The 18,945-nt window shown below is 44.7% G+C and overlaps 1 protein-coding gene across 2 annotated transcripts in view; it reads left to right on the forward strand.

The window, feature by feature from the left end:
• Positions 1-18,945, forward strand: part of CNKSR1 (connector enhancer of kinase suppressor of Ras 1) — a 32,331-nt gene that overhangs the window by 6,149 nt on the left and 7,237 nt on the right. The window contains exons 1-12 of one of the 2 annotated variants that reach the window (XM_083627053.1): positions 1,150-1,356; positions 4,729-4,770; positions 6,059-6,178; positions 7,520-7,579; positions 8,463-8,534; positions 10,182-10,316; positions 11,396-11,481; positions 13,348-13,469; positions 15,535-15,725; positions 16,307-16,337; positions 17,499-17,671; positions 18,865-18,938. In XM_083627053.1, coding sequence (XP_083483179.1) covers positions 1,324-1,356; positions 4,729-4,770; positions 6,059-6,178; positions 7,520-7,579; positions 8,463-8,534; positions 10,182-10,316; positions 11,396-11,481; positions 13,348-13,469; positions 15,535-15,725; positions 16,307-16,337; positions 17,499-17,671; positions 18,865-18,938 — 1,139 coding nt within the window. In that variant the 5' untranslated portion in view covers positions 1,150-1,323. Of the gene's footprint in view, positions 1-1,149; positions 1,357-4,728; positions 4,771-6,058; positions 6,179-7,519; positions 7,580-8,462; positions 8,535-10,181; positions 10,317-11,395; positions 11,482-13,347; positions 13,470-15,534; positions 15,726-16,306; positions 16,338-17,498; positions 17,672-18,864; positions 18,939-18,945 lie in introns of those variants that run through there. The other variant, XM_083627052.1, reaches the window with a different exon arrangement.

An 18,945-nucleotide genomic window follows, 5' to 3' on the forward strand; every position in this document is an offset into this window, starting at 1 on the left:
GGGAGGAGTAGCAGACCGAACTATGGTTTATCATTTCAGGCACCCACACTATAGCACCTCCTTCATTTAGGTGTCCCTGTGTGTATTCTCCATTTGGTGCCTGAGGCCTTATTCTGAGTGCCAAATGTGGTTCAAAGAGTGTCTTACCCAGTTGAAGAACCTAATTGTGAAATACTGTACCTTCCCTAAGGAGGCTGTGGTTCTTTATTCTTTTTGGTGTTTTAAACAGAACATGCATGGCTATGAATTTTCTTTTCTCCTTTCTATCTAGCTATCTTTTAAGTGTTTCTGTGATCTGCTTTTGTTTGCTGTTATAGTAATTGGAAGAAATTACTATGGTCCTTTATTTTGTTTTTTGGACTTTGTGTGAAGTGTTTTTGTTTGTGTGTTAAACTGTAACTCATTTGGAGTTTATGCTTATGAGGAAAAGTGGGCTGTAAGTTTGAATAACAACAATAGTAATCGATAGGGAAACTTCATTAACTGCGGTTTGGTGTGATTTCAAAACTGAGGTTGTATAAACACCATACATTTAAAACCTGCCCCCAAGAATGTTGAGAACTGTAGTTTAAGGGTGCTGGAAACTATAGCTCTATGGTGCTAAACAACAGTTCCCATTAATCTTTTTGAGAGAAAGTGCTTTAAATATATTGTATGTACATAGCTGAGCTGTGTTAAGAAACAGTCTGCAAATTGGCCTGAAGTTTAATGAGCCTCCTGCAGATACTATTGCATCAGGAGGTTTGTTTTATGATGTAAGAACTGGGTCAATCCTTCGGAACTCCCTTCCACAACACATGAGACAAGTGCTGTCTCCATTGTCATTTCAATGTTTTCAAAAAACCTTCCTTTTTCAACAAGCCTTTTAAGTGGAGATTCTTCTCCCGGTCTGTGTTTGTGTTGGATTTGAAATTGGATTGATGTTTCTATTGTTAATCCCTTAGTTTAGGGTGTTTCCTAGGAAACTGTTCAGAAAGGAAATAAAGGCTGTGTACGTACTACACCTTTAAAGCACATTCAAAGTACGTTTCCCCCCCCCTCAAAGAATTCTGGGCCCTGTAGTTTGTTAAGGGTTTCTGGGAATTTTAACTCTGGGAGGGGTAAACTACAGGGCCCAGAATTCTTTGAGAAAAAGAACATGTTTTGAGTGTACTTTAAAGATACGCTGCTCCAGAAAGATGGTTGCCCCCATGTTTGGGTCAGAGAGGCCATCCATCTGTGGGTTGTAAGGTGCCAAGCTCTGTGGCTCATTGATGGCTGACAGAGAATGAGACACCCTATTCTGAACTTGAATGAACTGAGGGAAATGGCAGCTGACCAGAAATGGGTGGGAGGAGTGAGACCGAGAAGAGCGAGGTAAACAAAACTGGACGGGGGTGAGGGAGCGACTTGTTTTTTGTAGAAATAATCCAGTGAGTCACGCTTTGGGATCGGGGTCAGGGCTGGATAGCTGAGTTTGGGGAATCTCCATTTTTAGTTGGATGTAGCCCAGTGAAAGGAAGCATATGCGCTGAGGGGAGACAGAGAGAAAGTCTCTTCAGGGAAGCTTTTACAGGTAGGCACAGCGATAGGTAGCTTCTTTGTAAAATGTTCCTTCTCTGTGTGACCTTCTGCGATGGAATCTGTGGAATGAGCTGGAGGGACTTGATGACAAATGGTCCTACTGGAAAATCCCGCCAGCTCTAGACGAGAGCATGGGAAAGGAAAGGAAGGAAAGTGTGAAGGTCGTAATAGCAAGAAATTGTCAAAAGCTCCATGCTATAGATTTCTTAAAAGAGCTGGGAGCGGAGGGGAGGGGCCTGACAAGGTGTGCCATGTTGCAGAAGAAACTAAAGAATTTGGCTTCTTTATCTAAGTAGAAGTAGCTAGAAACGTGAGGTGAGTCCCCCCCCCCCCATTGTAGTATTATAAGTGGAAATGTTTTACCTCTACTAAAACCATTTGATATTTAGGGGTGCCCTACCGGGTGAATGATATTTTATGGCATTTTGAAGCAAAGGCTGTGTGTGTGTGTGTGTGTGTGTGTGAGAGAGAGAGAGAGAGAGAGAGAGAGAGAGAGAGAGGAGAGAGATTGTATCTTTTTAGGGCTGTATACACCCTGTACATTTGAAGCACATTTAAAGCACACACACACACCAAGAATCCTGGGGACTGTAATTTGGTAAGGGAATTGTAGCTGTGTGAAGGGTAAATTACAGTTCACAGGATCCATGGAGTGGGTGTGCTTTAAATATATGGTGGGCATGCAGCCTGTATTGTTCGTTCTATAGTGCTTTTAAGATAAAAAAACATACAAATGACCAGGAAAGAAGAATGTGCCCAACTCATTTTGACAGATGGGAAGGGAAGCTGGGAATGTGGTGGGAGAAGGTCTTCATTCAGCTGTGATCTGCAAACCATCTCCAGCCTGTAGGGTAGGACTTAGATGCGTGTATTCTGAAAATTTCATATTCTTTCATAGCGTCTCTTAGTACTCTGCTTTTCACTCTCTTCCTTTTTTCCCTTCCCCACTTCCCACAAGTATTTGTTTTGTTTGTGTAGTTGGGTTCCTGTCATTAGTATTTGCTGGGAAATCTGAGTCTCTGGTCCTGAGACTTGGGGCTTGAGCCTGGGAGCCTGAGGGTGGTGCATGTTGGAGAAGGGGGCAGAGACTTTAAAACTTAATGTCTGTATTTTAAAGACATCTCAAGACTCCTTCTAATTGTGCTGCAGTGCTGGATTGTTATATCTTCAAACTGTCTCTATTTTACTGGAACAGTCTCTGAATTCTGGTGCCTGTCCCTGATAATGCATTGTCTCCATTTTGCCCTTTTGCTGGATGCATGTATGAGAGCCAGTATGGTGTAGTGGTTAGAGTGGAGTTGCACTAGGACCTGGGAGACACACGTTCAAATTCCTCACTCAGCAGTGAAGCTCACTGGGTTATCTTGGGCCAGTCATTTTTCTCTCAGTCTGGCCTACCTTACAGGGTTGTTATGAGGATGAGATGAGGAGAGGGAGAACTGTTTGTTCCACTTTGAGCTCCTTGGAGGAAAGCTGGGATATGAGCTTCGTGGCTGTTTGGGGTTTTTAACTCTGGTCTCCCAGGTCCTAGTCCAGCACTCTAACTAGTGCACTTTCTCTCTCTCTTTTTAAGGGGGGATCTAAGGGGATATTTTAAAAATCCATTGGATCAGCATGTGGTGAGCAGAACAGTAAATAGTCATTTTACCTCCAGTATAATTGCATCCAAAAACACATCATTTTGTGGAATGTGTACCTCCCTCTGAGATGTGTGCATGGCATTACTTGGAACCTAATGCCCTACGTTAACTGGGGGAAGGTCAGTGTTTGAAGATAAGATGCCCTAGTGTGATCTTTCTTGATCCTGGAATACCATTGAGTGGAACACACATGATTGATGACTGCACAATCTTTCTGGCTGTCATAGCTGAAAGCCAGATCCCTCAGGGCAACTTGCCTCCAATGCACACGCATGCAGATGCACGCTTGTGCACATTTAAGATGCCATGTGTGCACAGCTTGATGAGACTTGCCTTAGTTGTGGATAGCAGATGAAAAGACAGAGCTGTCCTCTATAGTACAGCTTTCCTCAACCTCTAGATTGTATTTTGAACTACAGTTGTGCTGGACTGGGCTGATGGATGTTATATACCAAAACATCTGGAGGCCACCAGATTTTGGAAAACTGTTTTAGTCTCTCTCACACCAAAAAAGCCCCTGAAATGCATTAATGGTGTTCTTATTTTTCTGTGTGTGTTTTTAATGCTGCAGGGAATATGATCAGTGGTACGCCATGTGGAAAATATATCCATCCCTTGTTGCCCTAGAAGGAAGCTGAGCCAAACCTAGGATCTAGTAGCCATTACCCACCATTCTCATGGCTCCTCCAGATATTCTATTTGCTTAGCATTCAGCTTGATTTGCTTGCACAAAACTTGCATGGTAGTTGGAATATGCCCAGCCTTTACTGAGTGTTCTTCTGATTTGTTTACAAGGCAGTTATCTGACAATGGACATTCATCCTGATTTCCTTGCAGGCTTGTCTACACATCTTCCTGTTGATCATTTGTTCATCCACACATTTTGGTGCATTTCCCCATCACTTCCCTAACTGCAGAAAGTCCTTTGGGGCCCAGCACTTTAATTGTGCAAACCTAAGTTTCTGGTAGGGGCCTGCAAGATAAGGACCGCCTGGAGGCACCCAGCGTTAGGAGTGTGGATGAAGCAACTGGCGGGGGTAGGCATTGGAGGGAATTAACATGCAATCTGTACTGCACCTGCGCAGGTGAGCTTGTTTCCCTGGTCACTGGTACAATCAGAGATACTCCCTGCTGTTTCTGAATGAACAATTGCTTCCAGACTGTTGCTATCTTTGGGTGGGTTTCAGTCGCATACTGGCGAATTCAAGCTATCCAGTTAGTGTTGATTGAGAGGTCTTGTGCAACAAACCTGCTTCTCCAAAAAGATCAGACTTTTCATGATAAGCAAAGTGATGAGTAAATGCAGAGGAAAGTGTGGGATCACACTTGCTTTGATGCAGCAGCATTTAACCTCCCCATAAACAAATCAAGAATGGATTCTCATTGAATAAACAACCTTGTCTAATCTCCCTGCAAACAAATCAGGATGAATGATCAGGTGAACAGGTTATCTGGAAGCACCCTAGTTCTTACCTGTTTCTGGGATAGTTTGAAGAGTCTAGCTTGGTTTTCTTTGTACTTGCAGGACTGCACTGTGTCTGAGAGGGAGGACCGGATTTTACTGATTGTAAGTACTGCAATCTGCGGATGGAATGTGCTATGAGATGAGGCCTGATGTGGAATCTTGCTTTAAATTCTTGGGCTGACAGCTATTTTTTGGGGGGTGGGATGTTCAGGTCCCTTTAATCTAAATTGGACATTGTCAAGTACACAAGCCCCCTCAGATGGCCAAGTATGTTTTACTGGCATGAGAAATGTGTCCATCGCCTCTGTTCTGGACTTGTGCACACCAGGGATGTACAGCAGAAAATGTTCCAAAACAGCATATTTCCCATTTCTTAAGTTCATTAGGGATGATGAATGCATGCCAACTCCAAGCTTGACAGTTTCAAAGTTTTGCTTTTGTTTACTAGATACAGATAAAACAGCTAAACTAGATCGTTCTGTAGGACCAGAGTACAGTGGTACCCCTAGTTACGAACTTAATTCATTCCAGAGGTCCGTTCTTAACCTGAAACTGTTCTTAACTAGAGGCGCGCTTTCGCTAATGGGGCCTCTTGCTGCCGCTGCGCTGCCGGCACACAATTTCCGTTCTCATGCTGGGGAAAAGTTCTCAACTCTTCCAGGTTAGCGGAGTTTGTAACCTGAACCATTTGTAACCTGAGGCGTTTGTAACTTGAGGTACCACTGTAGTTGATATGATGCCTTCTAGATGTTGATGGACTATAACTCCCATCATCCATGACCATCGGCCATGCTAGCTGATGGAAGTTGGAGTCCAGCAACATCTAGAGCGCACCACATTGTGGAAGCCTGAAACAACCTATTGATTTATATATTTTAAAAAAACTGAATAGTATGGAGAGAGTGGACTGGGAACAATTATTTTTCTTTCAAAATTGAACACTTGTCGTAATCTAGGTAAATAGCATAGTTTTATGATGGAGTAAGCGGCATCAAAACCATATTTATCCCATTTGGGAAATAGCAGGAGACTGGTCTGCATCTTGTTTCCTGACCCAGGTCACATCCACACCATACATTTAAAGCATGTTGATTCTCACTAAGAACCCTGGAAAATGCAGTTTGTTAAGTGTCCTGGGAATTGTAGCTCAGTGAGTTCCCAGGATTCCTTGGGGGAAGCCACGACCATGAAAGTGCTGTAAATGTGCTATAAATTTATGGTGTGCATGTAACCTCCCGGTTAGCAAATGCATTTTTAAAAAATTGGGGTAGGGGAAGATCTAGGAGGATCTTGTGCCTCCAATTGCATATGTTCTTACCTCTGTCAGAAGGTTCATAATCCACCTGGCTTCTTCTAAAAGAGTGAGTTTTCCCCTCTTTGCGCCCTGCAGGGCAGACACATCTCAGGAATCTGCGAGCACATCTTGAATTACAGTCCAGTTGAACTCCTGCATCGAACTGCCATCTTGGAGACAGTGGAACTTGTGGCAGCAGGTCCAGAGGACAGTCTGGTGAGCCTGCCAGGCTATTTTTATTTTTATTTTATTTTGCAAGGCCGTCGCAGGCAAAAGAGCTGATGAGTGCAAAGCCCCCACCCACAGTTATAAAGTGCATATCCAGCACTTATAAAGGCGGGTGTGATTTTTGGTTGCTCCAACATGAAATAAGAAACAGGAGCAGGAAATCAATAATAAATAATAATCACAACAACTAGCATTTACTTACCTACCGGAGGGGATGGGAAAGTCCCACAAAGCAACATGATACAGCTAAACAGCATTTTGCACTGCTCAGCTTTATCTGTACTGACTGGCAGCGCCTCTTGAGTGTGTCAGGCAGGGAGTCTTTCTCAGCCCTACCTGGAGATGCCAGGAATTGAACTCAGAACCTTTTGCATGCAAGGCAGGTGCTCTGGCCCTGAGCTGTATGGCCTTCCCTGTTTATGTAAGTCTGTCAAAGCTGGGTTGGCAAAGTAAAATGTCAGGTCCCTCTCCTGCAACCTGGAAGCCCCCAGAATAATTGTCCTTTATTGAAAGAATGTTGACCTTCATCACAGACAGGGTGAATGAACTCTTCTCCCTCCTCCCTTTAAGTTGTCTTAAACAGAGTCAGGCAGGGATGTTGTTGGGTACTTAAAAGCAGTGAACCCATGACATAAAATTGCTTCTGGGCAAATTAAGACAGCTGGAGCTTCACTGTTACTGTTCTCTAAGCACACCTAGCTGCCCTGTAAACAAGAGGTGTTTTTAAACAAAACAAAGATTATAGAGAAGAAAGGACAGGAGATCTGGGTGTCAGTGCAAAAACCCCAGGGCTCATGCTGTCTGCCCCCCCCCCAAGACAGGCTTCTAGTCAGTTAAGCCCATCATTGTCTGTTCTGCAAACTGATCCTTTTAACCAGAGATACTGGGGATTCCACCTGCAAACTTCTGCATGCAAAAGCAGGTGCTCGGCTGCTGAACTACAACTCTTATTCTGCTGATATAGCAAGATGCCTTATACTGAGTCAGGCTGGGAAACCAGGGTTCAAATCACTACTCGGCCATGAAGCTCATTGGGTGACCTTGGGCCAGTTACTGTCTTTTAACCTAGCCTACTTCAGGGGTTGCTGTGTGGATGAAAATGGGGAGAGGGAAAACCATGTGTGCCACCTCGAACTCCATGGAGGGATAACTATGTGAATATTTATGGGTCTCCAAAGCCTCAGATACGGGTCTTTCCCAGCCCAGCCTAGCATTGCTGGGAACTGAACCAGGCAATTTTTGTGTGCATAGTTAATGCTCTTTTACTGAGCTAAGATCTCTTCTGCCACCATCTCAGTGACCATGTCTACTACATCTTTTCCTCTGCAGGGCATTGAGATTAAGTCCTCACCCACCTGTCTCCATTTCATATCGGGAACTGCCCCAGAGGTGAGTCAGAAAGAAGATACAGGGGGTTATTTGTGTCTTAGGGGCATTCCCAGACTGTCACTATATTTCACAGGGATTCGGTTTCATGCTGGCAAATTGAAGATGCACAATTATAGTTGACTGTGGGAGGTCTTGCGCAACAAACTTGCTTCCCTGAAACCTCAGACTTTTCACACTAAGGAAAATGCACTGGAAAGTTTGGGATTTTTGGTGCAACGTCATCTGTCCTCCCTGTGAACCAACTGGCATAAATGTTCATAGCCAGCATCACCTCATCTCCTCACAACAAATCAGGATGAATGCATAAGCAGGTCGCCTTGAAACGCACTCTGGGTTTTCCCATAGGGAAGAAGGGAGCATTAACTTAGGTACTAAAATAGTGCCCTGCCCTGCCCCACCACAGTGACTTCAGGTCTCTAAAATGAGCCCGTGTGGGAAACCTAGCAACTCATCTAGAGGTGGGGGAGCTCATATTTCTTCCTCAGATTGTGCCAGGCAGAACGTGGCTTAGCCCACCTGCTTTGCTTTCTCCCCCTCGGCAGTGACTCTGCGTCATCCGAAGCTTGGCCAAAACCTTGGCGCGTGTGTGTGTGTGTGCGTGCGCGCACGCTGTTCAGCCCAGCTAGTTTCTTCATTCCTTTGCCTCCTTGCTGAGCAGGAATTACCCCAAAGGTCAGAGCTTGAAGTTAATACTTAATCCCCTCTGCAGCAACTCCCCAGCCCTCCCACAGTCTCAACTTTCACTGTCCAAGAAAGCTGCTTACTTGGATTTGTCGAAGAGTGAGAGTGTCCAAGTTGCTTCCTTCTCCCTTCCAGCAAAGGAGATCTTGACCTTGTTTGTTTGTTTGCTTGCTTGTTTGTTGCACGTGTTGCTCCCTTCCAGTCCCCGGCTGAGCACTGCAGCAGCGGGATCCTTCCGGGGGACGAGATAGTGCAAGTCAACAACCAGGTGGTGGTAAGTGTGGGCCTCTTCCTTATTTGGCTCCGTGGCTGACTACTGGGGCAGGACTAAGTAGGATGCTAAGTTGGCTACTGTGGTGGGTTGCAGCTAAATTCGATGGGTCTTCATTAATGCCAGGCTCAGATTTTCCTCCTGTGATGCTGCTGCTTGACTGCCTTGTCTTGTTTTGATGTGGGTTTGGTGGTAGTGATAGAAAGTCGTGGAGGCAGAGCATAGCAGTCATGGCTAGTAGCTGTTGATGCCTTTATCCCCCATGAATTTGTCTAATCCTCTTTCAAAGCCATCCAGGTTTCAGACAAATTTGCAGAGAACAAAATAGGCTATCCGTGCTTCACCTTCTTAAAAATGGCAATTGGTTGCCTCCTATAGGTAAATTTGCAGCTAGCAACTGGTGAGTGCAGCAGCTCAGGCCTGTAGCTAGAAATATTGTGGTGGCGAGGGAGCCTAAGGGTACATAGAAAGTTAATTAATTGTGTGACACGTCAGTAACAGTTTTAAAAATAAATCTTAAGTGCCTAGTGCTTGCCAAAATCAACAAATGATCTTCTGGCATCTTAAGACTAATACATTTTAACATTGCACAAGCATTCAGGGGCTAGAAGTTCAGCAGGCGTATGAAGTGTAATCCTCAGTTGCAGATGGATGGATGCAGAGTGGCTAGTGTTGCACGTGGAGTAAGCAGAGGAGAGAAGGACCTGAAATGCAAACAGTACAGATAGTGGAAGTTTGGTTTGAGCTAGAATGTGTGCAAGATAAGCAGGGTGGTCCTCTACAACAGCCCGGAGAGGTGATAAAACAATCAACTCTGGCAATGCTGAGTTAACTAACCTTTGAATGGGAAAGGAAACTATTATCTCTATTGAGACCCAAATGAATAGATCAAACTTCAGGAATTGCAATTCTTCCATTTGCTCCTGGAGCCCCCCACTCCCTTTGAAATTCCTTTAAGATCACTGACAGAGTATGCTGGCACACTGAAATGTTTTGGGGTTTTTTACTGGTTTATGAATATTGCCAGTTCCGTCAGTGTTTTCATCCCAGGGTTTTTGCATAGGGCCAGCCTTATCATTAGGCAGTGGGGCTGTGAGGCAGCCACCTGAGGCAGTGGATATGGGGTGAGGAGTGGTGCTGATGTGTTGGAGCAGGATTGGCCCATGATGTTTCGTTGCTGAAGTTTAACAGTATGTGGTATAACAATCAAGCCCTCTCCCCAGGGAACTCTGGGAATTGTAGCTTTGTGGAGGGCACAGAGGCCTCCTAACAACTCAGCACCCTTAGTGAGGATTCTTTGAGGGAAGTCATGGCTGTTTAAAGTGGTATGATACCTCTTTAAATGTCTAGTGCAGGTGAAGCATATGACTAATCTAGCCTGTTGCTGTTCCGTCACCAGTGTTAAAATAAGATGTGCCCAAGCCCTGAATTTTGCAGCCCTCGCTTAATTTATTTGACAATTGTTGTTTTTATTTACAGTATTTGCAAACTGCCTTTCTACATCGGCTCATCACCAAATAATAGCGTAGATAGCTAGATAAATACAAAAATATTTCAAATAAAAGAATGTTGAAAAATGTGAAACTTAAAGAAAAGCACTTTGAAGCTAAAAAATATCATTAAAGGCAAGACAATCTGTCCACCATATAGGTGGGCTGGACGCGGATGAATCTGGTGAAGAAGCTTCTTGAGACATCAAGTCAGGTGACTTTGGTGCTGAAGAAAATACCACTCGTTTCCCCAGGGACTCCCAGTTCCCCTGAGTCTTCTCCTCTACAGCAGAAGGTAAGCGAGGCCTAGAACAGCATAAAGGCCACATTTCCCTGTGGGTACCGCTCTGGAGAGCTGCTTCCCAGTGGTGGGTGAGGCCAGAGGCAAACATGGGTGAAGCAAAGGACAGGACTCTTACATTGTACAGTAGGCAACGTTCAATCTACAGGAAAGTCTAAGGTTTTTGCACCTCCATATACCTCCATCCTGCACCCAGGCATGCAAGAGGCATTATCCCTATTCAGGGACATATTCCAGCCTAGAACAAGCACCTGAGGACCTCCTGAGATCTCTGTGAAGCTGCCCCATGTGGTAAACCACTGAACATCAGCTAGCAGCTTCTCAGATCCTGGACTAACTACACCTCCATTTTTTGGCATAGGAGCCTCCTGGAAAGGAGGTTATGCATTCCCTCCTTCCCTGGAGTTTTTAAGGAGAGGATGGGTGGCCACCTGTCATATATGATTTTGTTGAGATACCTGCATTGTAAGAGGTTGGACCACCTCAAGGTCCCTTCCAACTCTACCCTTTTATGATTCTAGGGGTGTTTATCTGATTACTCCCTGTATAAGTCCTGACGAGAGCTTCTAGAGCCAGACCTACCGCTGCTTATCATCATTACCGTTATTATTGTTATTTATTTCCCTCCCTTCAACCTAAGGTCCCAGGGTGGGTAACAATATTAGAAATGGTTCAAAACAGCTTAAAATCACAGAAAGAAGGTGGGTCCTAAAAATATGCACCTCAGGTGTCAAAGGCCAGGTAAAGAGGTGTGTCTTCAGCATTGGATGAAGCAGAGCTGGAGTGGTCTCCTTAGACCGTATCTTTGCAGCTATGGGTTGCTTACTCTGAAGTGAGCAAAAAGGAAATTCAAGTGCTTCAGAGTCTTAGTAATCTCACATTTCCAAATAAAACTGTGACTAATTTGCTCGTCCTTCCTTGTCAGGCTTTTTTTTTTTTTACGACTCCCCTGGAGTGTCATTTCCGACCCAATGGAAAGGCGAAAGCAACATCTCAACAATATACCGAAGGCACAGTGTAGACTGTCCCCTTGACTGTAACAGATAGGTGACTTTTGTCTGTTCGTTCCATAGGTGCTGGAAGGTTTGTTCGATGTTGTGGAACCCCTGAGCTTGCACAGTGATGAGTCTGCGACTAGTTTTGGTTCTTCGACTTCCAGGTTAGGAATCCAACATTTCTGGGGATTTTAGGGTTTCGGGCCCACTACTGTGCTATGTAGATATTGACATGTGGACTGTGGGTCTGGTCCATCAAGGATTGCTTTCCCTATCACATAAAGTGTGGTATTTTTTGTGCTGGGGGGTGGGGTGGTGGGCAGCAAGTTTGCTGTACGAATCAGCTTTAAATGCTCATCTCGAATTTGCTAGTATGTGGTCAAATGCCGCCCCAAAATGGCGACACTCCAGAAGTGCCCTAAGTTGGTGGGTCATCACTGCATCCCGTGGGAGCAAATTCTGTATAAATAGACATTTTGTGAGGATGCCCTTCATTTTCTCTGTCCTGAATCTCCCAACTTCTTCAGCTTCACTGGATTACCCCCAGGGTTCTGTGGACTTGACTTAGAAGCTGTAGCAAAATCTGCGACTCAGTGAGTTCTGATGATGTCACACTGTACTCATACTTTCAGTGGGAACGAAACTGCAAAGGGTCATGCTGGAACTTGCCCAGAGAGGGGGCATTCTCTGGTTCAACGCGCAGATGGAGTATCTCTTGAATTAAATTAGTGACCTTTCCCCCTTCCTGTTGCGCAAGCCAAGGTCTGTCCAAGTTTAAACATCCCAAGAATAAAATATTTTCCATCCTCTTGGCCTCTCGCTCAGCAGAAACTAGGGGCAGAGGTACTTAGAAAATCCCTTTGTGATCTCATGCTGCAGGGAGGGCTATCTTGAGGGCTGTTGCTTGGAAGATGGAGCAAGCTTGTTTTCTCCTGCCCTAGAGGGTAGGACTTGAACCAATGGCTTCAAGTTACAAGAAAGGAGATTCTGACTAAACGTCAGGAAGAGCCGTTTGACAGTGGAACAGACTCCTTCGGAAGGTGGTGGACTCTCCTTCCTTTTAAGCAGAGGTTGGATGGCCATCTGTCATGGATTCTTTAGCTGAGATTTTTTGCACTGCTCGAGGTTGGGCTAGATGACCCTTGGGGTCCCTTCCAACTCTACAATTCTATGATTCTCAGGCATAACCAGTGCTTTTTTTCTAAAAAAAATATATTTAGGGGCACTCTCATATTGACTCAAGAAAATCACCAGTTTATAGTTTAAATTGGGGAAAATAAATACAGTAAAAGGACAAAAGGACAAAGATTCACAAAATGTTTAGGGGTATGCATAACCCTGTGTGTGTCCCAGGGGGGAAAAAGCACAGGGCATAACCATTCTTGTTTGAATTTTGCTAGAACCTTGAGAGAATTGAGGATTTTAATGCTTCAGAGCACACACACTGCTCAAGAATTTCTTTTTGGGACCAGAACTAATCTTAGTTTTCACCCATGAATCTACTCCTGGTTCCCCCACCCTCAAATGTTCTTCCTTTCAGTAACCTAATTTGGAAGGGCAAGTATTTTGTTGTTGCTGCTGTTTTAAGCAAATGGTTGTAAAACAAAACAAAACAATTACTGATCTACTGCAAATTGCCTTGGAATCTAGTGATTCTGCCTGTCCTAGATTTCTGGTGGTTAGGGAGAATAGCTGTGTGTGTGTGTGTGTGTGTGTGTGTGTGTGTGTGTGTGTGAGAGAGAGAGAGAGAGAGAGAGAGAGAGAGAGAGAGAGAGAGATATGGAGAGCCAATATCTCTCAAGGTGTGGTGTTAAGGGAAGAAGGGCAAGGGAGAAGGCAGGGGCAAACATCCAGCTCTGTAGCTGTCTGGGTCCCAGCATGTTTTGCTGCCAAATCGGCATTTGCTGGACTCCTCCTTGTGGCTGAAGTGCCAGACAACTGGGATCTGAAGTTCTGGTAAACAGTGCACAGCTGCTATGAAAGATAGAGCTCCAAGTTTGTTTTGTTTTCTTTCTTTTCTCCTTTAAAAGCATGACTGCTGAGGTGGATGGGAGACCGGATTTTCTTCTAGGTCTCCCTGCTGATGAAGAGGAGCAGGAAGCAACCAATTCATGGCATTCGGACAGCTCTCTAGAAGAACATTCTGGGGCAGGTAAGGATTTGGACATTGGCTTGCTGGTGGTGGACACACTGATGCTGGACTCCATCTCCCATCAGTTGCAGCCAGCCTAGCCAGCGGTCAGGGATGATCAAAGGCAAGAAGATGCCTTACATCAGTGATGGCCAAACTCGGCCCTCCAGCTGTTTTGGGACTACAATTCCCATAATCCCTGACCACTGGTCCTGTTAGCTAGGGATGATGGGAGTTGTAGTCCCAAAACAGCTGGTGGCCAAGTTTGGCCATCCCTGCCTTACATGGAGCAAGAGCATAGCATTTTCTCACTGACTGGCTGTGACACTCTGGGACTTCGGACAGGGGACATTTGATGCCCTACTGGAGAGTCTAGGTCAGTGTTTCCCATACTCTGGTCTCCAGCTGTTTTTGGACTACAATTCCCATCATCCCTGTCTTGCTAGCTAGGGATGATGAGAGTTGTAGTCCAAAAACAGCTGGAGACCCAAGCTTGGGAAACACTGATCTAGGTACTAAACCAGGAACTTTCTGCATGCAGAGCAGCTGTTCTGCCACTGGGCTGCAGTCCTCTCACCATTTGAACATTTTTAACGAAGCTTCTTATCAGCTTGGGCTGGCTCATTACCTGTGGCCTTCTCTGGAGTGTAGAGGCCTCAGGCGTGCTTTGCTTACATACAGGCTAGATTGCTGTCATGCACACTACTCACAACAAAGAAATGACAACTGGTGCAGAATGTGGCAGCTAGAAAGCTTGTTGGAGTTAGGCATTTAGACCACATTATGCCTATTATGTTCCCGTTTAAATTGTCTATTTGTTCCCAGGCCTAATTTAAGGCTGTGGTGTTAACCTGGTTCCAATCCATTTAGAGCAATCTTCACTCTAAAGCTTTTAACTCAAATCTGCCCCAGCCAGCACTTGAAGGGTGCCAGCTTGACGATTTGAGGCTCTGGAGGTTGGCTTACAGCTGTACACAAACCTGCCCAAACTTTGAGATCAGCATCTGAGGCTGTGTATTTTATCTATACTATATAGTGATTAATTTCAAATAAGCAGTTTACAAAGAATATAAGATATACATTGAATTGTCAATAAAAATAAAAGTTAAAGACAATGTTTTTTCAGGAAAAGAAAGATCAAAATATGAGTAAAATCAGTGGTTAAAAATAAACTTTATGAACTAAAATTATAGATTAAAATACATGTCACCTTTACGTGTCAGGGTATACTTGCCTAAACAAATGCTTTTAGCAGGCACTGAAAGGAACAAAATTCCTACTTAATGTCAATGGGCAGGGAGTTCCAGCGGGTAGTAACTACTACACTGAAAGATTGGTGTTTTTCAAGTGCAGAATGAACATCATGTGGAAATTGTACAAGTTCCACGGGTCAAAGTGTTCGTGTGGGCATACATAGGGTAAGGTGATCTTCCAAGTCAGCTGGTCCCTAGTTGCTAAGGATTTTATATACTAATAGTAATAACTTGAACTTGTCCCGGTTACAAATTGCCAGTCAAGTGTCTGAATTAACACGTTACATGCAGACAGGATCTCACTCCTCTCAGTCAGTAGTCATGCTGCATCATTCTGCACTAACACCAGGCTCAAGTGGAACCCCACATAGATCGGGGTTGTTTTCATAGTTTAGAACTTCAGAATATTGTTTGCTGCTATGCTGTTATGGGATTATTGATGTATTTATAACTGTTGCAAACTGACTTGTTGAGGACAAGTGCACAGAAAGGTGGGTTTTTAAGTATCTAATGAACAAAAACAGTGGTACCTCGGGTTAAGTACTTAATTCGTTCCGGAAGTCCGTTCTTAACCTGAAACTGTTCTTAACCTGAAGCACCACTTTAGCTAACGGGGCCACCGTGCCGCCGAAGCACGATTTCTGTTCTCATCCTGAAGCAAAGTTCTTAACCTGAAGCACTATTTCTGGGTTAGCGGAGTCTGTAACCTGAAGCGTATGTAACCTGAAGCGTATGTAACCTGAGGTACCACTGTAAATCCTTCTGGTGTGAAACCTTTTTCCAGACTGATTAATTGATGAGCTTTGGTTTGGGTTTTTGACTTGTTCTTCCAGGTGCATTTGCTGAACCTGTGCTGGAAGGTGAGAACCTTGTCAGGGTCGACCCTGAAGGATCCAGATCCCCTGGTGCTGCTTCCCCTGCCAGACCCAGTACCTTGGAACTTGAATCGGAAGACTCCACAACCCCTGAGAATGGGTTTGTCAGAGGAATCAGAGGGCTGGGATCTGCAGATTCTTCCAAAGAGGTGAGAGTTGTATCGTGTTTTGCTTATTTCTATGTTTTATTTAGACCCTTTGGCTTCAGGTATAAAAAGGCCTCCCTGAATGGCTGATGCAATAGAAACAAAAATGTAAACTAATTCAGCAGGAGCAATCCCTGACTGTCAGCATTTTGCAGGAGCAATTTACATACTGTAAATTTGGGCTTCCGCAATTAAAGTGGAACAAAGCACCCTATTGCTCTGGTGCAACAAATTCACTTTACAAACGAAACAGGTTTTTGTGGCTAGAAAAGTGACAGGGAAATGCATAAAAAGTGTGGGATAGATGGTTGATCGTTTTTAAAGCTACGTAGACATGTTAGCCACAATCCATATCAATCCTATGATTTCTTAACAAATGCTGCTATTTGGTGAGTCCCCCCCCCCCCTCGAACCAGTCTTAAACAAATTGTAAAGCTGTGAGTTTGCGTTTCTACTGAATTGTAGTGTGATTTCCCCCACTCACTGTTTATTGTGATGTGGGGTGGCTGGCACCAGCAACAGGAACACTCAGCTATTCTTGCAGATCCTGATAAATTGCTTTTCTCCCCCTCGATTCCTTTCAGGGCAGTGTTGAATATCGACGAAAACAAAAAGGTGAGGACCAGTAACATCAAATCATCCTTTGATATTACAAGCATTTCAGCCTATGCTAAAGCTGTGTAACATGTTCACAAATATATCATGGTTAGAAGGAGGAGGAGAACAGTTCTTTTTTGTGTGCCACCATTCACCAGACAAGGGAGGGGGGAACTTTTATGTTCCCCTCGGGCCAAGTTTGACAGGTGGGTGGTCAGTCTCTTGACATGATACCAGGTGACCCATGTTTGCCCTCGTGGTTGATCAGCTGATTGCCAGAGCTGCTTACAGCCACGCATGGGGAATGTTGTCCCACAGTTATCTGAAGAATTATAAAGACTAGCAGAGCCTTCCCTTCCAGAGGCTCCTGCCCCCTTGAGAGAGCTGAATGCAATCTTTAAAGGGCCCGTGGTAGATTCTACAGCTGCATATTGTGGAGCGGCAGTGAGGTTACAGGGTCATCCTCCAAGTCCCTTGCAGATAGGGACCTGCTATCTGGAGGGCACCAGGTTGGTGAATACTGGTCTGGCGTAATGAGGAAGCCACAATTCTAGAGGCAACAGGAGAAGGTGAAGCAAGGAAATAATGAAAAGAAATGGGATTGTGCTTGAAATTGGCAGTCCTGTTCTTTGTAAAGTGTCATGCACACAGATTTCAGTTTGTCTGAATCGGAGTCCTTCTCCTGCCGTCCCTGGGTCCCTGAGGCAGGGGATGTGACACCTGGAACCCTGAAGAGGCACATTCTACACTGCAACATTTTGTTGCAGATTCCTCTTGCCTCGTCATATGGGATATGTAGGCCAAACTCATACCCACACTGTATACATTTAAAGCTTGATGCTTTCTCCAGAGAAACATGCTGTAGCTCTGTGGGAGTTAAACTACAGTTTCCAGGATCCTTTACGGGAAGCCTTGGCTGTTCAAGTGCTTTTTGTTTCAAGTGCTGTTTAATGTGCTTTAAACCTATGGCGACCAAAGCTGCATCCCTAGAAGGATGGGTTGCTCTTGGCCCTTCTATAAATGCCTCCCTAAGTCAGCAAACGTTTTTTTAAAAAAGTGCTTGTGGTGGAAAAATTGCAAACTGTATACTATGAGCCTGATTTCTTTTAGTGAATTGCGTTTTGCATCCTGTCCTTCCTTTTTGTCATAATGACACCCCCACCCCCCGCTTGTGTTGAGGAATGGCAACCCGACTGAGTCGCCGCCGAATCTCCTGCCAGGATCTGGGGCAGGTGGACTGCGATGGCTGGCTCCTTAAGAAGAAAGACCACGGGGGCTTCATGGCCCAGAAATGGAAGCGGTTTTGGTTCGTGCTGAAGGGTCAATCCCTCTACTGGTACAGCAACCCCAACGTGAGTGCATCCTAGGTCGCTAAGTATTTCAGAGAGTCATGGATCACCAAAGGGTTGCCCTGTTGGTTGTTGTTGTCGTCACCACAACAGAGCATCTGTCCACGTTCAAGCTGTTAATCTACTTTCCCCCCATTTGAATTAGAATGGAATAGTCCACACATATTTGAACTTGTATATGAGGAGCAACTTCTGTCTTTTTTGTTCATATCAGTAGATGTTCACTTTTGTGTTTGTCCCTGCCTTCTGATTTGTTGACTCCTTTATTCCAATTAAGTGCTGATGCAGCACATACACTTTCCCCTGCCCCCCCTGCCAAGGAAGTGCGCAAAAGCACACAGTTGGGCAAGTGTAAATTCCCAGCACACACCTCTGTGGTTTTCTGGTTTTGCGCAAATCTGAGAGCTCCAAAGAAAAAAATACAATTTTTCCTTCTTATTTATTTATGTATTTATGTAATACTTTCTAATACCGCCTTTCTGCCTAGGCACCCAAAATGGCTTACAGTGTTAAAATACTAAAGCAAATGAACGCTATAAAACATAAAATTGGTCAGGGGAGGGAGCAGTCTGACTGGAGCTGGCCCCAATGTTTTTGCCTGCCTGCCTCCCTCTCTTCTTACAGAGCAGACAGTGTCCTATACAACATTCAAGATACAATGTACAGAGATGGGCAACTATGCTATAGGAGTAGCAGGAAGTGACAACTGATCCACCAACCACCAAAACATTGTCTGCAATCCTGAGTGGAGCAGTTTGGAGCACATTTGCCCCCAGCTTATCAATGTATCTCCAGGGCAGTTCACAACATAAAATTACATTCTAAAAAACACAAAATGATTCGTTCTCTGCTATTGCTAGTTGCATCCAGGTTGCAACTGGTCAGTTTCAATGCAAGTTGAAGACCATGCCCATGGGAGCTGGCTGCATCTCTATGATCATGGATGACGGGAGCTGTGGTCCCGCAACATCTGGCGGTCTGCAAGCTCCCCTTCTTTGCTTTATAGCTTGCCCATGGAAGGTTAGGAGCAGCCTGTGGTTCCTACAGCTTTCCCTTTCTTTCTGTTGGCAACTGTAGTAGAAACCTGTTCAGCATTCCTGGGCTGCCGCTTTATATATGAGTAGCAGCAAGTGGAGCCAATCAGGGTGTGAAGTGCTGCTCTGTTTTAATTGGTGCTTTCCTTTCTCTTACCCCAGGATGAGAAGGCTGTGGGTTTCATCAATGTGTCAGCGTACAGACTGGAAAGCAAAAAGGAACAGAAGAAGAAATAGTGAGTA

The sequence above is a fragment of the Podarcis filfolensis genome (genome assembly GCF_964270895.1).
Source record: "Podarcis filfolensis genome assembly, chromosome: 8".
NCBI classification, from domain to species: Eukaryota; Metazoa; Chordata; class Lepidosauria; order Squamata; family Lacertidae; genus Podarcis; species Podarcis filfolensis.